This window comes from Myxocyprinus asiaticus, chromosome 29 (assembly GCF_019703515.2).
Source record: "Myxocyprinus asiaticus isolate MX2 ecotype Aquarium Trade chromosome 29, UBuf_Myxa_2, whole genome shotgun sequence".
Taxonomy (NCBI): Eukaryota; Metazoa; Chordata; class Actinopteri; order Cypriniformes; family Catostomidae; genus Myxocyprinus; species Myxocyprinus asiaticus.
In genome coordinates, this window is record NC_059372.1 from 40636020 (window position 1) to 40657360 (window position 21341).

At 39.8% G+C, this 21341-nt stretch overlaps 1 protein-coding gene across 2 annotated transcripts in view; it reads right to left on the reverse strand.

Annotated features, from left to right (window-relative positions):
* The window catches only part of LOC127420033 (PR domain zinc finger protein 5-like), a 147541-nt gene that overhangs the window by 113593 nt on the left and 12607 nt on the right, over positions 1-21341 (reverse strand). Inside the window, exons 4-7 of one of the 2 annotated variants that reach the window (XM_051661967.1) lie at positions 8682-8856; positions 8306-8483; positions 8132-8227; positions 7849-7970 (exon numbers count right to left, since the gene is read on the reverse strand). In XM_051661967.1, coding sequence (XP_051517927.1) covers positions 7849-7970; positions 8132-8227; positions 8306-8483; positions 8682-8856 — 571 coding nt within the window. Of the gene's footprint in view, positions 1-7848; positions 7971-8131; positions 8484-8681; positions 8857-21341 lie in introns of both variants that reach the window. The other variant, XM_051661966.1, reaches the window with a different exon arrangement.

Consider the following 21341-nt stretch of genomic DNA (forward strand, 5'->3'; position numbering starts at 1 on the left):
AATGGGAAGAATTTCTCAGGAGCTCAGTGAATTCCAGTGTGGTACTGTGATAGGATGCCACCTGTGCAACAAGTCCAGTCGTGAAATTTCCTCGCTGCTAAATATTCCACAGTCAACTGTCAGTGGTATTATAACAAAGTGGAAGCGATTGGGAATGATAGCAACGTAAAATGACAGAGCGGGGTCAGCGGATGCTGAGGCGCATAGTGCGCAGAGGTCGCCAACTTTCTGCAGAGTCAATCGCTACAGACCTCCAAAGTTCATGTGGCCTTCAGATTAGCTCAAGAACAGTGCGTAGAGAGCTTCATGGAATGGGTTTCCATGGCCGAGCAGCTGCATCCAAGCCATACATCACCAAGTGTAAAGCACGCCGCCACTGGACTCTAGACGCTTCTCCATCTGGCAATCTGGGTTTGGCGGTTGCCAGGAGAATGGTACTTGTCTGACTGCATTGTGCCAACTGTGAAGTTTGGTGGAGGGGGGATTATGGTGTGGGGTTGTTTTTCAGGAGCTGGGCTTGGCCCCTTAGTTCCAGTGAAAGGAACTCTGAATGCTTCAGCATACCAAGAGATTTTGGACAATTCCATGCTCCCAACTTTGTGGGAACAGTTTGGGGATGGCCCCTTCCTGTTCCAACATGACTGCGCACCAGTGCACAAAGCAAGGTCCATAAAGACATGGATGAGCGAGTTTGGTGTGGAAGAACTTGACTGGCCTGCACAGAGTCCTGACCTCAACCCGATAGAGCACCTTTGGGATGAATTAGAGCGAAGACTGCGAGCCAGGCCTTCTCGTCCAACATCAGTGTCTGACCTCACAAATGCGCTTCTGGAAGAATGGTCAAAAATTCCCATAAACACACTCCTAAACCTTGTGGAAAGCCTTCCCAGAAGAGTTGAAGCTGTTATAGCTGCAAAGGGTGGGCCGACATCATATTAAACCCTATGGATTAAAAATGGGATGTCACTTAAGTTCATATGCGTCTAAAGGCAGATGAGCGAATACTTTTGGCAATATAGTGTATGTGTGTGTGTGTGTGTGTGTGTGTGTGTGTGTGTGTGTAGAGAGAGAGAGAGAGAGAGAGAGAGAGAGAGACGGAGCGTGTGCAATCACCTGTTGCCACACCCAAGCAGAGATGCTGTCAGCTTTCTGAAAATCAGCTTTCTCAGTGGAAAAATAGCCGTCCAAGCAGGGGTATTTCTTCCTATTTCACGTTAGCCGGTACGCAAGAGTCATTCACTATAGAAACCGCAATATCCTCCGCCATTTTAAACAGCACATCCTCTCCAATGTGGAAACTCCAGTAAGAGGTAAGCGCTTTGAGAGTTGTTAGTTTAAAGCTGTTTAAAGCTATTTCCTAGCTTTAGTAGTGTAGTAGTAATACGAGCGATCACGTAGAGCTGTTGTATGTAAACACTGGCTGATGCGTATTCATTTCACGTCACCTAACTGGCTCATATTACACAAAAAATGACCTTTTGCCACCACCTGCTGGCTAACATATGTAATGCCAAAAAAAATAAAAAATACATGTAAAAAGAGACACAAACAGTAGCTCTAAACACATATGCACTGCTCTTACACTTTAGTTTAGAACGGCATGAACACAAGCGAAGTGATACGCACAGTGAAGCGTCCGAGTGCTGACGGTGTGAGACCATCAGTGCTCATGGAACATCTCCGATATGGGATTTTTGAGACTGATACCGATTTTAGAGTGGGAAAATTCACCAATTACCGATATGGTGACCGATATAGCTAATTTTTGAGCTGGAATGAAAACAGACCTTTTCTATGTGGATTGTGCACCAATTTTGCACCGATATGACTATGCAAAGGTACTCAGAAGGCTGCTTTCTTAAAGAAATATTTTAATCAAAGAATATTTGACATTATTATTATACATTGTCAACAAATTCTAGAAATGAACACTGAGAAAATGAAGAATAAATAAAAATACAATAAATAGCTAAATAAACATCAGTACTGTTTATTATCAGTCAATTGCTGACCATTTAAATAAAGAATAAAAATAAAATCAATAGCTAAATAAACATCAGTACTGTTTAGTATCAGTCAATTGCTGACCATTTAAATAAAGAATAAATATAAATAAAATAAATAGCTAAATAAACATCAGTACTGTTTAGTATCAGTCAAATGCTGACCATTAAAATAAAGCATAAGTTCAAATAAAATAAACAGCTAAATAAACATCAGTAGTACTGTTTAGTATCAGTCAATGGCTGACCATTAAAATAAAGAATAAATTCAAAATAAAATAAATAGCTAAATAAATATCAGGGGCCTGTTGCACCAGCTATACATACATTGCAACTTAGCCTAGTTGTGGCGTAAATGGGCACTAAGTCACAATTTACCCTCTACTAAATATTTGAGCGTTGCACCATCAAACTTAGGTAGAACGTAACCCTACGTATAAACTAAATACATACAGCAGCCTCCAACCAGGAGTAACTGATGGAATAATAAAGCAGACTCATTTAATGACATCAATGAGCTCATGTTTTGGTTGACAGGCATCAGTCCTTTCGACAAATGTGATGGTGTTGGCACTTACACTCATTTACATTTACGAAAGAGAAGGAAAAAAACATACTTTAAGCGGCTCTTCAATATGAAACCGTTCTAACGGTGCCGTTTTTATGGTGCGTCACCCGGTGTCAAGTTTCAACACATTCAAAATATATATTATATATATATAGGATATTAAAATGAATAAATGTCTGTTTTTCCAGCCTGTTGTATTAGTATTTATCACCCCATTTATTTTAGATACAGTTCCTATATATTATTATTTACACAGGGTGAATATACTATTTATTTAAATCTACTTTTATTACGCATCCTAATATCTGGAAAACCATACTTTTATATATTACATTTTGTAAATGCAATGACTGGAATTGTTCGGTTGAAGGGGGTACCAAACTGTGAATCCTGAACAAAACAGTTTGGTGAATACTAGGGATGTGCGAGACTAGTGGACTAAACGGTTCTGATGCTGCTAGTCGACACTGGAATTTCTAGTCGGTTATATTTATATAATATCATTTAATTTATATATTTATTAATATTTCCCCCCACTAAACTGATAATAATTTTTACACATTTACGTTTAGCTTTATATTTTTACAGAGGCTGCACTTAAATAACTGTCGTATTAATGTTACATATTTTAAATAGAATTAATAATACAAATGTTATTTAAAAAAGAGGATATCTGGAGCAGGTACAGAGTTTAATTTCACCTCAGGCTGCACATGCTACTTCCCTCTCTCGCGCGACACGCGCAGGAAAATGTCCTCTCGCTAGACAAGCAAACTCAGCAAAGTAGTAATGAAATCACTTTGGTGGTGCGGGGATCGGCTTTCCAAATGTTTGAAAGTCCCTAAGGATGTTTTCACATTTGAGTCTTCTTTACATCTGTGCGTGCTTGTACGTTATTTTTCAGCTGAGCAGGCTTTTTCAAGCGCAGGATAGACGCCTCAGGTGAGTCAAGTCCCGTCTTTCACCGGACCATGTCGACGTGTTAATTTTACTCATCAAAACATTTATGCTTTTGAGTAAGTAGCCTAGAAAATAACTGTTTTAGACTGGGTATGCCATTTTTTTTCATCTGCTGATTAAGAAGGCTATTTTCAACGAGGTGCCGACTGCTGAACGGGTTAAACTATCTTTTATTCTGTGTGCACGTCATGTTTAGAATACATTAGGTTTATTGCAGGCTACATCACAGGCCTATTTTTTCTATCATATAGCTACTATTTTTTTATTTTAGTTTTATTTATTTTTTACATCATAACTGTTATTGGTTGACATTCTTTACAAACAGCTGTCATATTAGATCAATGGCTAATGCATGACTACACATCCTGAAATACACGCAACTTTTCAGAGCATTTTTTCTCTCTCATAGATTTGGCTTAGTCTACCTGTTAAATATTTTCAACAATGTCCTGACTGTTTTAATATGTTAAGTAACTTTTACTTGGTGATTTCCATTTAGAACAGGCTTTTAATGGTTGTTCCTTTGATCCTGCACTATTCATTCAATTGTTTTCAATAAATATGTCTATTAAATATTCACTAATGTTGATTCAGTGAATGCGTGAATCTATATTTAATGTACAGTAATCATAATTCACGGCGAGCACGTCGCAGATAAATGCCCCTTTTCAGTGGAATTTAGCATCGAATTTGGAATAAATTAAGTATTTTAAATGGGTCGCATAAACACTTCTTTTTTTTTTTACTGTTTTCTAAGGTTGGTTTCTCTTTAGAGTAGTCGACTAGTCTGTTACTAAACTTCATTTAAACGACAGTCAAATTAGTCGTAGCGCACATCCCTAGTGAATACGTTTACACGCTGACAACAATTAAAGTAGCTACGTGATTAGCTAGTTAGCTGTAAGCTCCTTGTCACAGAGAGTAAAAGATGGACTTTATTTACTTTCCAGCATTGTGTCTCACCAATTAGGTAACAGCAAAGCATGAAATCAACACTCACCAGACACAATATATATTGGCAAAATATAGCTGGCTAACAGCAAACTGATGTGATAAACATGAGTGACATGGTTGTCAGGGACAGGGTTAACATTATATTAGTTCTATAAAACGATGGGGTCATTTTTTATTAACTTTCCAGTATGTATTTCACAAACTAGTTAGCAATTTAAGGAAGAGAGACTGCTCAAATCCACACTGTTAACTCCGCCCTGTCTGCAGAACCACCGTCAGCTCAGAGTCAGCTCTGTAAACAATGGAGTCGGAGCGCACTCTGCTGGACAAACTACGCTATGACAACAATTCTAAAGCATTGTTTTCTGCATTATATGTTCTGAAAAAAAGTTTTCATATCGGCACATATCGGTAAAATATATGCCGATACCGATATATCGGTGAAAGGCTAATATCGGCCGACCGATATATCGGTCGGGCACTAGTTACAATATATATATATATATATATATATATATATTAGGGCTGTCAAACGATTAAAATATTTAATCGTGATTAATCACATAATTTTTTGTAGTTAATCGCGATTAATCGCAATATCTTTATAAACATGAGTGGACAAAATATGCGTCATCCAGATGTATTTTTCAGTCATCCACACAAAACCTACCCCACCAACAGAGTTGAACAACAGAAAATGAACACAGCACAACTCAATTCAAATTATGTACAAAATATGGTAGTTGTAAGTGTATTATGACAGGATTTATTCGAGTTTTGAAAGACATAATCTTTCCAGGAGCACAGTGGAATTAAATAGCTCTGGTCATGTGACTATTTGCGCCACTTATGCATATAAGTCTGCACTATCATTTACAATTGACAACTCTGGGCAAAATACATCCAAAACTCCTTTTAGACCCCGGTCCGAACCTTGTAGATAGCAGTAGGATTTCCGTTAGCCGGTCTGCGTAGGGCACCAACTCCCTAGGGGGGCACCAGAAACTCCACCGGCTGCCTTTACTGGCACATTATACGTTATTCAAGGACCCAGTAGCAGTCGCGGAACACAGATGATCGCCTCGCGCTCACACTTTCAATTCGCGCTCGCACCATGCCTCGCAACTTTCATACCACACCTCGCAGTGCAAGACAGGTGTTCAAATGGCAGCTGTCTTGCCGCTGCAATCATGTTACAAAGTTCCGAGCTCAATCTGTGCTTTGCAGGCATGTTTTACTGCTGTGCTACATTGATAAAATGCTTGGCGCAGGTATCAGCATAATGTCTCCCACCATCAATGCATGTGACAATCTATTAGCGGCGTTTGCGCGAATTGACTCGCTTCTCATGAACTACAGTTTATTCAAAGGGTCATATTACATGTTAATGGCATTAAAAAAAATGAGTGTCGTTAAACTAATTTCACGTTAACTTCGACAGCACTAATATATATATATATAGATTTTTTTTTATTTTTTTTTTTGGTCCTAACTTGTAAGCATGTGATTCTGGTTCTGTTCACTCCATCTCCCTCCAAAAAGACTTTCCACTAGATGGCAGCAAGTACTAGAAAAATAGAATTTGACCTCTATCACAAAATGCAGATCTCAAATTTAGGTGGTGCTCTAATGCATTTTAGCCCTCACAGATGTGCTTGTCCATAGACATTCAGTCTAATTTTCAGTTTACACACCACCCCCATTGTTTCATCAAACATCTCGGACTCTGAGTGGACTAGAAGATCAGTCTAGGTGTCATTAGAAAGCTGAGATTCTACCCTTTTGCGATGATGTATAACATTTTATCATCAATAGTCAATAACATATATTTCCAATGATTTATTTAGCATACTTTTCCTGCTGGACTGCATATTTTATTCTGGATATCTCAGATATAACATTTGATTATTCACCCAGGCAAGCTAACAGACAAGAAAAAATTTGAATTTTTTTTAGACAACTACCTAAGGTAAAAGCAGATATTACATTTTTAGCTATATGGGGATTAGCAGTGATCAGCGCATAAAAGAGACATTTGTATTTGATGACTTAAAGAAATCATATTTCACTTTGTGATTCTTTTAAAAATCTTTCAATCTGTGGTATTAGGGCAACACAATAAACAGTCACATTCCTGAGAATGAGAGCTTTCATTTGATATATGATATGTCTATTTATGTGCTATTTGAAAGACTTTAATATTCATATTAATATTTATACCACATGACCTCTAGGTGGCGCTGATTTGTGACATGAATGTTTTCAGGCCTTATTTTGTTATTTTATGTAACAAATGTTATCTATGAAAAGTTCAGATTCTAATCTTTCAAACTGTACCCCATATGTATTTGGAGACTTAAGGATAAACTTTTTTTTTTACCCTAGGGTGGAAACCCTTTTGGACCAGCCAGCAGGTCCGCAGAGTTGAAGAGGTAAAACTCATGAACTAGATGTTTACCTGCAGTATTATCTAGCAGTTCTGTGCTTTTGAATGCGCAGCGAGGATCGCCCTGAGACTCCCAAGCTCTCTGTTTACATTGAAGTGTGTCATTGAAGTGAGTTCAGGATGCGCATAAGCAGTTTTGTGCCATTCTTTTTTGGAGCCCTTCTTATTTCTTACTTTTATAGTTTTGTGCAATAAGATGTTATAGTTATTTAGCCTTTTTTATTTGTTGAATATCTGTAAGTCACCATGTTGTATTGCTGCACTTAGCATCCTTATATCCCTCTGAAATGCGTCTGAACGGGGTCAGTTTAACATAACTGAGCACCTTAGAGCCATCTGATTGAACGATTTGTTTGCGTACTTGGCTAAAATGGCTCTTTGGTTGAAATGAGCATTCCTCTCATCGAAAAGAAAAGCCTTAAATACACTTTTTAAATACATACTTAAATCCATAATATGAATCCTTTAAACACTCTTATTATAGCAAATCTCTCTCATGTATGTAGCTTTTAGTATTTCCACAAGCTCTTAGTGAAACTCAAACTGGTGTTGGATTTAGTCACTGATATGACTGATTTACTTGCATGCTGCCAAACTGTCATATTACAATTAATGACAATAATATTGAAAACATTCTGATGCATGCTTTCAATAGCCGATTATGGCTCTTTGAGTAATGTTCTCAGATGTCTGTGCCTCTGGCAGAGAGACAGGGCTAGAGAGTGCTGAAAAGATGAGTGTAGAAAGAGAGATAGAAAGCACTTAATGTTTATCTGACAGACGAAGGGGATGACAGCGGATCAGAAATGAACAGATTAATGAAGATGTTAAACAATTGCTGATTAGACTCTCATTACTGTGCAGTAATTTCACACTAGCTTAAGCAGTGTGTGTGTGTGTTTGTGTGTGTAACTCACCTGTGTGTACGTTGACTTTGTGTTTCTTCAGGACATCTTTACTCTTGAATCTTTTGCCACAGCTCTCAGCCTTACAGATGAACCGGTCATCTCCTTTACACGCCTCTTTATGCTGCTCAAAACTACAAACACACACATAATTATAGTTTAAAGGGATATTTGATTTTCATTTTTTGGGTGAACATTCAACTTTATTTGTAACAAACCATAGAAAATAATTGCTATTGTGATACTGGTAAGATATGATTAGGGTAAACTAGCTGACGACCCAGGTTTGATGTACCTGGACTCTGAAGAGAAGGTGCTGTGACACAGAGCACACTGATGAGCTTTTGAAGGGTCTATTGATGAAGCCAAGCTCTCAGTACAGTGAAGAACACTACAAAACAAACAACAATACTTCAGCATTACTACACATGAAACACTAATGAACTGTATGTGTGTGTGTGGTACTGACTGCCGTTGCAGGGCCTGTTTGACAGGAAACTCTTTTCCACATGAACGGCATTTAAACTCTTTGTCTCCGGCACTTCCTCTGTGATGAAGACTCTGTAGATGTTCAGCTAGCACGTCTTCACCAGGGAAACTGCTCTCACACAGTAGACATGGGTAATCTTCCTTCTTGATCACCAACTCTACGCACGCGCACACACATGCACACACACACATGCTTGCTATACTTTACTTTACAACTGAGTTTTTCAATGGCCAAAGTAATGCTGATATATCAGTCTATCACTACTATAGGAATATTACTAATAACAGCACAACAATTCTCGTACAGGAAAAACCCTTTAGGAGACAACCCTGCAAACACACACAAACACACACACCTGTTTCTGTGCTGAGGTGTTTGGTGTCTTTACTGTTCTCATTTTCATCTTTGAAGTCCTCATCTTCCTCATCATCCTCTTCTTCCTCTTCCATGTCACTGTCCAGGTAACCAATCAGAAGCTCTGTATCCATCTCAATGTCATCCACAGCCAGATAGAAAATATTCTCTCCATCCTGTTGAAACAAACAGTCAACTAACAGGAGTTTGTGTCCCTGTTCATTGCAGATCCGTCTTTTGTCTCTTTAATAGGGATACAGTGCTGAGCAGTAATGGACTACATGTAATCTGGATTACATAATCAGATTACAAAAATCAAGTTTACATTTTCAAATTTACGCACTATGATTACAGTTACTTTTTAGGTTTACATGACTACAAATAGATTACATTACCTATCAGTCTTGATTCACAAAGAGTCGATGCAAATAGCAAATTGTTGTTTGATTTCATGTTAATTTATGTTTAATGAAAGAGTGAAAATTGGTATTAAATACACTTAAATTAAATTGTCATCCAAACATGCAATACTTAAATCAAAAGTAATCAGATTAGATTACCTAAAAAGTGTTGTCTAAAAGAGTATGCTACTGATTAAAATTTCTGTTGTGTAATTTGTACCAGATTTCAAAAGTAATCTACCCAACACTGATGATATATCAGTCAACACATACGTATCAGCCAATATCATCTTTTTTTTGTTGTGATATTTGAAGTTGGGCATGTTTTTCTCAATTAAACCTGTATATCCCTTCTTCATGCCAGGTTGTGATAACTGATATCAGCCATCATATCATATATTTCCCAAAATTTCTTAGGATTCCCGCACCTTTCGATCCAATGAATTTCCATGACTTTTCCAGTCAGTCTTAGTTAACGAATAAGAGTTTTTAAAATCATTTATAGAGATTTCAAGACAAGATTTCCATTTGTAGGCTGTTACATACCAATCTTCATAGTTAATAGATTTAAATAACCATACTTGAACTAAACTTACACTGTAAACCCTAATGCTCAAAATAATTGTTTTGAGTAGAGAAAAATTTATCATACAAATTAGTTCAAATAACTTAACCTTGATGAGTATTTAGAACTTTTTCTTCTGAGTTCACGAAACGTACACCTTTAAAGTAACCTGAATTTATTATTGTTTTGAGAACAAATTTTACAGGAACATAAATTTAACTGAAACTGTGCTGTATATTTCTATTTCCCAGCATACTTTGCCTGGTACACAACAGGGAGAGTAAATGTTAAAATTAAGTGTTATTTAAAGCTACACTATTTAAGATTTTTTTGTTGGAAATGAACAAAATGTAATTAATGAGCAAGTACACAAACAATCTGTCTTCCAAACCATGTTTTTGCCTTACCCCAATTCACTATGGTAACCCAATAATGATGATTTATATTTTAGAGATGTCGGGACAGATTTGGCAGGAAACTGCATACTTCCGTCATTCTTCCGTGCATGTTTACATCATGTCCATAAATAAAGAAAAGAAGGCCCAGCTTCTACAGCACGTTTATGTGCGGTGATAGGTGTGGTAGTAGTTTGAAGCTGAAAACTTGTAGCCGCAACAGATGAGCGACATGGACCATGAATAGTTCAAAAAGGCAACCCTCTTGGGAATTACCCATTTTCAAAAAAAGAAACCTCGAACCAAAAAGAGTCTGCAAGCAAAAAGGGAAAATGACAGAGCACGTTTTAAAACACGAAACAACATTGGATTGGCTTTTCAGAGGTGGCTACAACTCGAGATCTTAAAGAATTTAAAACTCACCAAGAGATGGAGTTTTTCTTGATAAACAGGTAAGATATTTTATTTCTTAGCACGGTAGTTTGTAAGATAGCGTTAGCCACTCTAATGGGCCATTTTATTATAGATTGTCGTACTGCAGGGCTTTCAATTTTATTTTCGAGGAAGGACGGACAATGGAAAAAAATTAAACCTTTATGCTGGTAACAATACCAAACTCTAAACCAGTTACTACCTTGGTCTATTTTCCTGCTTGCTAAGTTATAATAAATTCTACTGTTTGATTTTATCTGCTATGACTAGCAATTGTTGTCTAATGTCATCATTGCCTAACTTTTGTAAAGCTATTTGTTTTAAAACTGTAACAAGTAGTTGCTGAGATGAGAGACGCTGGATCTAACTGCAGGCTTTTAATGAAGATGATGATGATGATAGTGGAACAAACAAACATGAACTCATAAAGCAACAAACAAGAACTGACAAAGAGGGAACAAACTAGAGGGTATTTATACAAGCAGGGGTAAATGAGGGAATGGAGAACAGCTGAGGATGATGGGGAACAGATGGCTATGATGAGGGCAGTGTACCGTGGGAAATGTAGTTCGTGGAAAACAGAGGGCAGAAGACAAAAACTATATCAAAATAGGAGTCCTTGGAAACACAACAGTGACACACTGTGACAAAAACAACTGTTTTCAATGAGTCAAAACAACAGTGTAAGATATGCTACTTACCTGCTCATAAGACATATTTGGATAACCGTCTTTTTCTTTTTTTCATTATTTATTTATTTTTTATGGGGAAGGGGTGAGTTTTGTTGTCGTTTGTGACATTCGCTCTGATAAGATGATCACGTGTAACCAGTTTTACACTGGTACTCCACAAACCATCAGATTCATCCGCGCAGAAGAGTAGAGTTGAAGTCCAACTCACGTAATTACCAAAATGATATTTCTCCGCAAGTAACTTGCAGTTTTATGCTTGTTACTTGCGGAGGGCCAAAAGTTGCATAGTGTAGCTTTAATGTGTCTTTGTGCAAGATGAATGTAAACGAGGAGAGTTGGCAGTGTTTAATGTTTGGTTGTGTTATTTCACAACAGTTTATGCTAAAGTTAACATATTTGGGGGTTACCATTACGGTGAATAGTGGAGCCTGAGCTTAGGTTGAGAACAGGTACAATTTACGATTGTTCTACAGTATATTGCTTTACTCGTTGAGTAACTGCTGTACTAATATAGTCTCTATGACTACGGCAAAGGTCTAGGTTCTATAGCAGCTTCAATTGGCCAAAAACTGCCCATTTAGAGAGGAAAAGTCATCTATCTAGCATCTTAAGTGACCAATCACAATCGGTTTTGTCATTACAGGGTGTTTAGGAGTGGGGTTATCGGAGATGTACACTATATTGCCAAAAGTATTCGCTCATCTGCCTTTAGACGCATATGAACTTAAGTGACATCCCATTCTTAATCCATAGGGTTTAATATGACATCGGCCCACCCTTTGCAGCTATAACAGCTTCAACTCTACTGGGAAGGCTTTCCACAAGGTTTAGGAGTGTGTTTATGGGAATTTTTGACCATTCTTCCAGAAGTGCATTTGTGAGGTCAGACACTGATGTTGGACGAGAAGGCCTGGCTCGCAGTCTTCGCTCTAATTCATCCCAAAGGTGCTCTATCGGGTTGAGGTCAGGTCTCTGTGCAGGCCAGTCAAGTTCTTCCACACCAAACTCGCTCATCCATGTCTTTATGGACCTTGCTTTGTGCACTGGTGCGCAGTCATGTTGGAACAGGAAGGGGCCATCCCCAAACTGTTCCCACAAAGTTGGGAGCATGGAATTGTCCAAAATCTCTTGGTATGCTGAAGCATTCAGAGTTCCTTTCACTGGAACTAAGGGGCCAAGCCCAGCTCCTGAAAAACAACCCCACACCATAATCCCCCCTCCACCAAACTTCACAGTTGGCACAATGCAGTCAGACAAGCACCGTTCTCCTGGCAACCGCCAAACCCAGACTCGTCCATCAGATTGCCAGATGGAGAAGCGTGATTCGTCACTCCAGAGAACGCGTCTCCACTGCTCTAGTGTCCAGTGGCGGCGTGCTTTACACCACTGCATCTGACGCTTTGCATTGCACTTGGTGATGTATGGCTTGGATGCAGCTGCTCGGCCATGGAAACCCATTCCATGAAGCTCTCTACGCACTGTTCTTGAGCTAATCTGAAGGCCACATGAACTTTGGAGGTCTGTAGCGATTGACTCTGCAGAAAGTTGGTGACCTCTGCGCACTATGCGCCTCAGCATCCGCTGACCCCGCTCTGTCATTTTACGTGGCCTACCACTTCGTGGCTGAGTTGCTGTCATTCCCAATCGCTTCCACTTTGTTATAATACCACTGACAGTTGACTGTGGAATATTTAGTAGCAAGGAAATTTCACGACTGGACTTGTTGCACAGGTGGCATCCTATCACAGTACCACGCTGGAATTCACTGAGCTCCTGAGAGCGGCCCATTCTTTCACAAATGTTTGTAGAAGCAGTCTGCATGCCTAGGTGCTTCATTTTATACACCTGTGGCCATGGAAGTGATTGGAACACCTGAATTCAATTATTTGGATGGGTGAGCGAATACTTTTGGCAATATAGTGTATCATACAAACTATAATAAAAGACTGACATGGGGAAACAAATAATTTATATAATGGTGCATGAGTCTCTGCGAGCGATTGCACAGAAAACACATGGGAGAATAGCAGAAAATGTGTTGAGAGTCTAAGTACAGAACAAAAAACCTCATAATAGAGAATTTCACAGACATAACTAAGTAAACAAAGTAGCTCTGCTTGTGGATATCCGCTTTACTTTCTGCAACATGTCTCAAACAAAACTCTGATTGTCTTTAAAGAATTTTATGTCACCTAACCTGGCAACTGATTATTTTGTCCTCAAAAGCGCTCATTCTATCAACGCCGAACCTTGTGAACACAACTTGGTTTAACTCGGATTAAACGTCCTATGTGTGTCTACTCAAGGAAGTTCCATCGAACCAGACAATCAGGTTTGTGCTGAGTTGATCGAGAAAGCATTTTCCAGTTTTGTGTGCTAAAAGCAACAGGTGGTTAAAGAACGGACCGTGGGTGGCTCGTGAGCATGCCAACTGAGGCTGAGACTATGCGTGATGTGACTTTTCACTAAATTCAAAATTCTGTGATAACTATACACAAACGTGTCAAAGAGGGGCCTTAATTTTAATTTTGAGATTGATTATGCCATGATTTTCAGTGGTACCTTGCGGTCTGAATCATCACAGCAACAAGCTCCAACACAGTGCACCATGACTTTCTGTACAGGGCAGAGACAGCACTCTGGAGAAGTGCACACACACCAGGCGAGTTCTTCCTTTTAAACCAAAATGCACATCCCTATTAGCAGCAAACAAAGTTTAGCTGATTCATTTTCAATCAATCCTACTGCTAAATACAATATGTGCTCATGCCTTAAAACTGTATAAGACACCACCAGTGTCAACTGTTTAATGTGAAATCATAAAACATACATTTACATTTGGAATATATCTTATCACAAGGGGAATGAATTGAATTATATGTTGAAAAGCCTCCAGGTGTCAGCTGACACTGAACAGACAACAAAACACAAGAGCCCCTGAGAGGTGCAATTACACATTCACACCAGGGGAAATATAAGATCAGCAGGGCTTCCTGATTAAGGTCAAAGGTCAAACACTTGGACCCCTGTATAATGGCTTAATCAGACCTGCATTTCCTAAAAGGTCAAGCAGAAATAAGCACATTTGCTCTACATCATGTTGAAAACACAGACACAGATTTATCCACATAGAGATGGGGACAGAAATGTCGTGTGATGAAAAACAGCGTCTGTTCCATCAGATTTTCAACAGCTCATGCACTCAACTTCATCAGAGTGCACTGTGTATGAAGGGTTGGTGGAAATGTAATTCACAGATGCATCGCAATGCTTTCTCAAGCAATTCTTGTCTGCGAGAGTCAGTGTGAACGCCCTTTAAAGAAAACATGAAATAAAAAATGGATCCTATTTACTCTCTAAACATACATTTCTGGTCTTATTGTGTAAGATTTATCAGTACACATTATTCTGAGAAAAAAAAAAAATTGTCTTTGCAATATTTTATCAAAATGTAATAAGTTTTGAAATAAGGAAATTACTTTCCTTTTTAGTTGACTTCAAAAATACCTTTAACTTCTTCTATCCCTCCATTCTGGTATGAAACACCCACTTTTCACAATCCAATCATTTCCCAATAATTAAAATCATGTCCCGCCCTACATTTTTTCTTGCTGATTACCCTGTTTTACTTGGAAAGACATCACAATATGGAAGTAAAAATGGGTTGTGATTCAGATTCCCATGTGAGAGACAGGTTTGTGCAAGCACACATGTAAGTTTGTGTTTTATTATTGTCTAAGGTTCATTACACTGATCTCTTCACTCTTTGTTGTTTTCAGATCTCTGAAACTGCACACGCACATCAACATAGCTAGACATAACAAACGACTCACTTCATACACCTCTCTCATTGCCTCTGCTGTTAGCATTTGTTTCAAAGCTTTATGTGAAGCAGTTTAATATCACACTCTGTAGGCGGCTTGATCAAAATCTTATATCATGGTATAAGTAATTTTTGTTTCACAGTAACAATATATAATAATTGATTTATTATTTTTGCTGTAAATTCAACCAAAAAATGTTGGGGGGGGGGGGGGGGATGTGCGATGCAATGCGATGCGTGGTGCAAGCGCAAGGCAATCGTCTGTTCCTTGACAGCTTTCGGGTCCTTGAATAATGTATAACGTGCAAGTAAGGGCAGTCGGTGGCATTTCTGGTGCCCCCCTAGGGAGTTACTACCCTACGCAGACTGCGTAATATGCGTATAGGGAGCAGAGGTACTGCTTCATGTCATCTACATACTCGGATGAGGCACTGTAAAAAAAAGAAAACGGTCATCTTGACTCTGTGAAGTATTGGCACTATAGAGCCACATGTTTTTTGACCATTTCTACAAATTTAATACTTTACCAGCTATGAAGACATGCTGAAGAGGGTGAATACACTGGACACCGGAAATTGAAAACAGGCGAATCGTGGAACAATTCCGCGTTCAGGAAAATGGTGGATTCTACAGACATGGTTTAGGGTTGCTGTTTGGGATTTTTCTTCAAAATCCCGAAATGTCAAAATGTAAACAAACCCCCACAAGGCCTTAACTGTCTCTCTCTCTCTTTGTGCGCATGCGCGAGTGTGGCGGAGCAAGTGGAGCATGGCAGTGAGAGTGTCTGTGTTTCAAATCTAACAGTTAGTTTGGATCTTTTTTTTCTCACAAAGGTGCTTTTTTTCTTTTATGCTGTATATAAGAACACATTGTTGATAGTAAGGGGGAATAAAAAGCTGACCCGGCGGCATGGAATTAAAGTGCTGGATGGTGTCGAGTGTTCTGTGGAGGAATGTAGTCTTGCGTTTGGAGACATGATTGGGCACGGAAGTATAAAATCAGCCTCCCGAATGAACAGTGCTATGGTAATTTTCTTGGATTCGATAGAAAAGGTGAACAAGATTGTTGAACAAGGAATTATATTGAAAAACACACAGATACCCGTTTTCCCCCTTGTTAATCCTGCATGGAATATTACTTTGTCTAACGTGCCCTCGATTATCAGAGATGAAGTTTTAGAACGTAAACTGTGATGCTACATTCATTTTGTTTTAGCATTGAAAAATTACCCATAGGATGTAAGTCTCCACTATTGAAGCATGTTGTCTCGATCAAACAAGTGTTTAAGGTTTTGAAACAAGGAGTTGAAGAGCTGAACGTATCTTTCAAGTTCACAATTGATGGGTTTCGATTATGTCATCTTTGCCATGACTGAAACCATGAAGTGTTTCAGTTGTGGCAAAGGAGGGCATTTAGTTCAAATCAAAATCAAATCACTTTATTGTCACACAGCCGTATACACAAGTGCAATGGTGTGTGAAATTCTTGGGTGCAGTTCCGATCAACATAGCAGTCGTGACAGTGATGAGATATATACCAATTTACAATAACATCAAATTAACACAACACAATTTAAACATCTGTTATACACATAATTACACTCAACACTATACAAATAATAGCATACACTGTACAGTATACAATACGCTGTTTTTTTTTGTTTTTTTTTACTATATAGATACACATTATTCAATGAAAATTAAAAATAAAAATATATTAAAAAAAGTATATCTATATCTATATCTATATATATATATATATATATATATATATATATATATATATAGAATGTACAGTATTGACATTCAGGCTGTCGGTTGATAGTCAGTTGTTAAGAGAGAACATAATATAACAATAATAATATAATTTATGACAGTCCGGTGTGAGATATAAGAGTAAGGGTAATAAAGTGCAGTGCTGATGTATTTTGATCATGGGAGATCAAGAGTTCAGAAGTCTGATTGCTTGGGGGAAGAAGCTATCATGGAGTCAGCTGGTGCGGGTCCTGATGCTTCGATACCGCCTACCTGATGGTAGCAGTGAGAACAGCCCATGGCTTGGGTGGCTGGAGTCTATGATGATCCTCCAAGCTTTTTTCACACACCGCCTTGTATATATTTCCTGGAGGGAGGGAAGCTCACCTCCGATGATGTGTTTGGCAGTTCGCACCACCCTTTGCAGTGCTTTGCGGTTGTGGGCGGTGCTATTGCCATACCAGGCGGAGATACAGCCAGTCAGGATGCTCTCCACAGTGCAGGTGTAGAACCGTGTGAGGATGTGGCGGTTCATTCCAAACTTCCTCAGCCGTCTCAGGAAGAAGAGGCGCTGATGAGCCTTCTTCACAACGACTTCAGTGTGGACGGACCATGTGAGTTCCTCAGTGATGTGGACACCCAGGAACTTGAAGCTGCTGACTATCTCCACTGGTGCTCCATTGATGGTGATGGGACTGTGTTCTCTGTCTTTTCTTCTGAAGTCCACCACAAGCTCCTTTGTCTTACTGACGTTGAGGGAGAGGTTGTGCTCCTGACACCAGTGTGTCAGAGTGTGCGCCTCCTCTCTGTAGGCTGTTTCATCATTGTCAGTGATCAGACTACCACCGTCATGTCATCAGCAAACTTAATGATGGCATTGGAGCTATGTGTTGCCACACAGTCATGTGTGTACAAGGAATACAGTAGTGGGCTGAAAACACAGCCCTGTGGGGCTCCAGTGTTGAGGGTCAGTGATGAGGAGATGTTGCTGCCAATTCTAACCACCTGGCGTCTGCTTGACAGGAAGTCCAGGATCCAGCTGCACAGCGAGCTGTTTAAGCCCAGAGCCCGGAGTTTCTCATCAAGCTTGGAGTGCACTATGGTGTTGAATGCTGAGCTGTAGTCTACAAACAGCATTCTCACATAAGTGTTCTTTTTTTACAGGTGGGAGAGAGCAGTGTGTATTGTAGATGCAATGGCATCTTCAGTGGAGCGATTGTTGCGGTAAGCAAACTGCAATGGGTCAAGATTGAGTGGCAATACAGAGCAGACGTAATCTCTGATTAGTCTCTCAAAACATTTGCTGATGATGGGGGTCAGAGCAACAAGACGCCAGTCATTTAAACAAGTTATTTTTGATTGTTTTGGTACAGGCACAATGGTGGATGTTTTAAAGCATGTGGGGACTACAGACAAAGAGAGGGAAAGGTTGAAAATGTCCATAAAAACACCAGCCAGCTGGTTCGTGCATGCTCTGATGACGCGGCCCGGAATGCCGTCTGGGCCCGCGGCTTTGCGGATATTCACCCGTCGGAAGGATCGGGTTACATCCGCTACAGAGACGGAGAGTGAACTAACCTGTAGCTTCGGCCGCGAGAGCTCTCTCCACGAGGGCGGTGTTATTTCCCTCGAAACGAGCATAAAAAGTATTTAGCTCATCCGGTAGAGAGGCAGCAGTGTTCATGGCGGAGTTTTTATTCCCTTTAAAGTCCGTGATGATGTTAATTCCCTGCCACATGCTTCTAGAGTTGGTGGTGTTAAACTGTCCTTCAATCTTGCTCCTGTACTGGCGTTTTGCTGTTTTCGGAGGGCATAACTGGCTTGTTTATGCTCCTCCGCGTTCCCGGAATTAAAAGCGGAGGTCCGCACATTAAGTGCCGCGCGAACATCGCTATTGATCCATGGCTTCTGATTCGGATAGATTCGTACAGTTCTGGTCGGAATCACTTCCTCTACGCACGTTCTGATGAAACACATTACGCTATCAGTGTAAAGCTCGATGTCGCCATCAGAGGCGGACCGGAACATCTCCCAGTCCGTGTGATCAAAACAGTCTTGTAGCATAGAGTCTGATTGGTCCGACCAGCACTGGATCGTTCTGAGGGTGGGTGCTTCCTGTTTCAATTTCTGCCTGTAAGCGGGCAGAAGCAGAATGGAAGAGTGGTCCGATTTGCCAAATGGTGGGCGGGGGAGGGATTTGTAGCCATCCCGGAACGGAGAGTAGCAATGGTCCAAAACCCGGTCCCCTCGTGTGTTGAAACTAATGTGCTGGTGATATTTTGGTGCGACTGATTTTAAACTGGCTTTATTAAAGTCCCCGGTCACAATGAACGCGGCCTCAGGGTGCGCGGTTTGCCGTTCACTTATAATCCCATACAGTTCCTTGAGTGCCCAGTCTGTGTTGGCTTGTGGGGGGATGTACACAGCAGTGATAATGACCGCTGTGAATTCCCTCGGTAGCCAGAATGGTCGACACAGAAGCATAAGAATTCCAGATCAGGAGAACAGAAAGACTTGATGGAATGTACGTTCCTCTGATCACACCAGGATTTGTTGATCATAAAACATACACCACCTCCTCTAGTTTTACCTGAGAGGTCTTTCGCTCTGTCCGCTCGGTGCATGGAGAACCCCGCGGGTTCAATGGCTGAGTCTGGAATCTCCGCAGACATCCAAGTTTCTGTTAGGCAGATAATGCAGCAGTCCCTTGTATTTCATTGGAAAGAGATCCGCGCTTTCAGCTCGCAGAGCTTGTTATCCAGAGACTGAACATTTGGCAGTAGAATAGTGGGTAGCAGGGGTCGATTTGCGCGGCATCTTACTCTGATGAGAACGCCGGCTCTGTTTCCCCTTTTCCTCCTGCGTTTCCGCGGCCGTGCTGCCCAGACAAAGGGCTCCGCTTGCGTGTTTATAAACAGCGGGTCGGCATTGAGGAATGTGAAGTCCGGTTTTCGGTGTGAGATCGCTGAACCAATGTCCAAAAGTGTTTGTCTGTCGTAGACAATAAGGCAGACAACATCCAAGACAAAAAACTTAAGAATTGTGAACAAAACAAACAAAACATTGCTATGTTGTGTCGGAGCTCGCAACGCAGCCATACTCCAATGGTGGACTCAAGGACACAGTTAGAGCTTGTCCTGAGAAAAATAAAGAGCAACAAGCTGACCCAGACACGGAAGGAATTCAGGGCAATAATATGCCAACAGAAAATGCAGTGACAGAAAACGATGAACAAAATGTTAATAAAATGACAGTAAATGCTGCAGAATCCACAGAACAAACAGTTGTGAATGTCAAAAAAAGTAATGATGTGGCTGGAGAAAATATGGCAAAGGAAGTTGCAGAATCAGTTCAAATTGGACAAGAAATAATGGATGTAACAGAACCAGATTTTAAAGTACCAACAACAAAGTGAAAAGCAACTAGAGCTGCATGTGAACAGAATTCAAAAAGAGGACTGTGGCAGCGGGGGCGTGGTCAAGAGTACATCCATCAGACGATTACCAGTGTTAGGAGGGAGGAGAAGTACGATTTAGAAAAAAGCCATAGCCTCTTGCAAGTAACAAAAGGAAAGAGAAATGTGGTTGTAGACGATTTTTTTCCTCAAACCGAGCTAAGTTTATTGCATCTGCAAAGGTGATAATGAAAAATACGGGAGACGGTCTTAGTGAAACAGAAGTATACCGTCTCAAGAAATTATTGCAGGAGGTACGGGTCCAAAATGCACACAATGAATTGGAAGGATCACAAGAATATTTTATGGAACGGCTGTGTGATGAGGATTTTCTTGATAGCCATAATTATTTTTTGGGGGGCGAGTTTAAGATTTCCTCATTAAATCTGAATATTGATGTTGCATTTGTACAAGAAACACTCTTATTTTGACAATAAAGTTGATTGGCAGAGAGAGTGGGAGGGCACTGCTGTAATGAGTCATAAGAGTTCAAATAGTGCTGGAGTACAAATTTTATTTTCAGGATTATTTTTTACCATTGTCATATAAGGTAGAAAAGTGATTGCTGGAAGGTTGATTAAAGTCACTGCAAAATATAAAAGAATCACTATGATCTTAATCCATGTATATGCACCTGTAAATGCAAGAGAAATAATGCTTCCTTTTTGGAAAAACTGTCTGATACAATTACGGGATGTGAGACTGTAGATTTTCTTTTTTTAGCCGGGGATTTTAATTGCACAGTCAGTAACCTAGATCAGAATCACGTTGAACCGCATATGTCTTAAAGAAACAGGCTTGCAAGCATTGTGGAATTACTTTTGATTTAGCAGATGTATGGCGTGATAAGCATGGAGATTTTAGACATAATTCTTGGGCACACTCACGGGAAAATGATGGTTTGTGGAGTTGTTTTTATTAATTCTCTTAAAGCAAAGAGCGTGTATTGGCACTTCAATGTTTCATTGTTAAATGACACTCGTTTTAAGAAAGGTTTTATGTTGGGGTTTTTTTTTGGGGGGGGGGGGGGGGCAATGGAGAGTTAAGTTACAAAAATCTGGGTCAATTCAACAATGGTGGGACATAGGGAAAGTACAGATTCAACAATTCTGTAAAAATATACTCTCAACACCAGGGCTGAAATG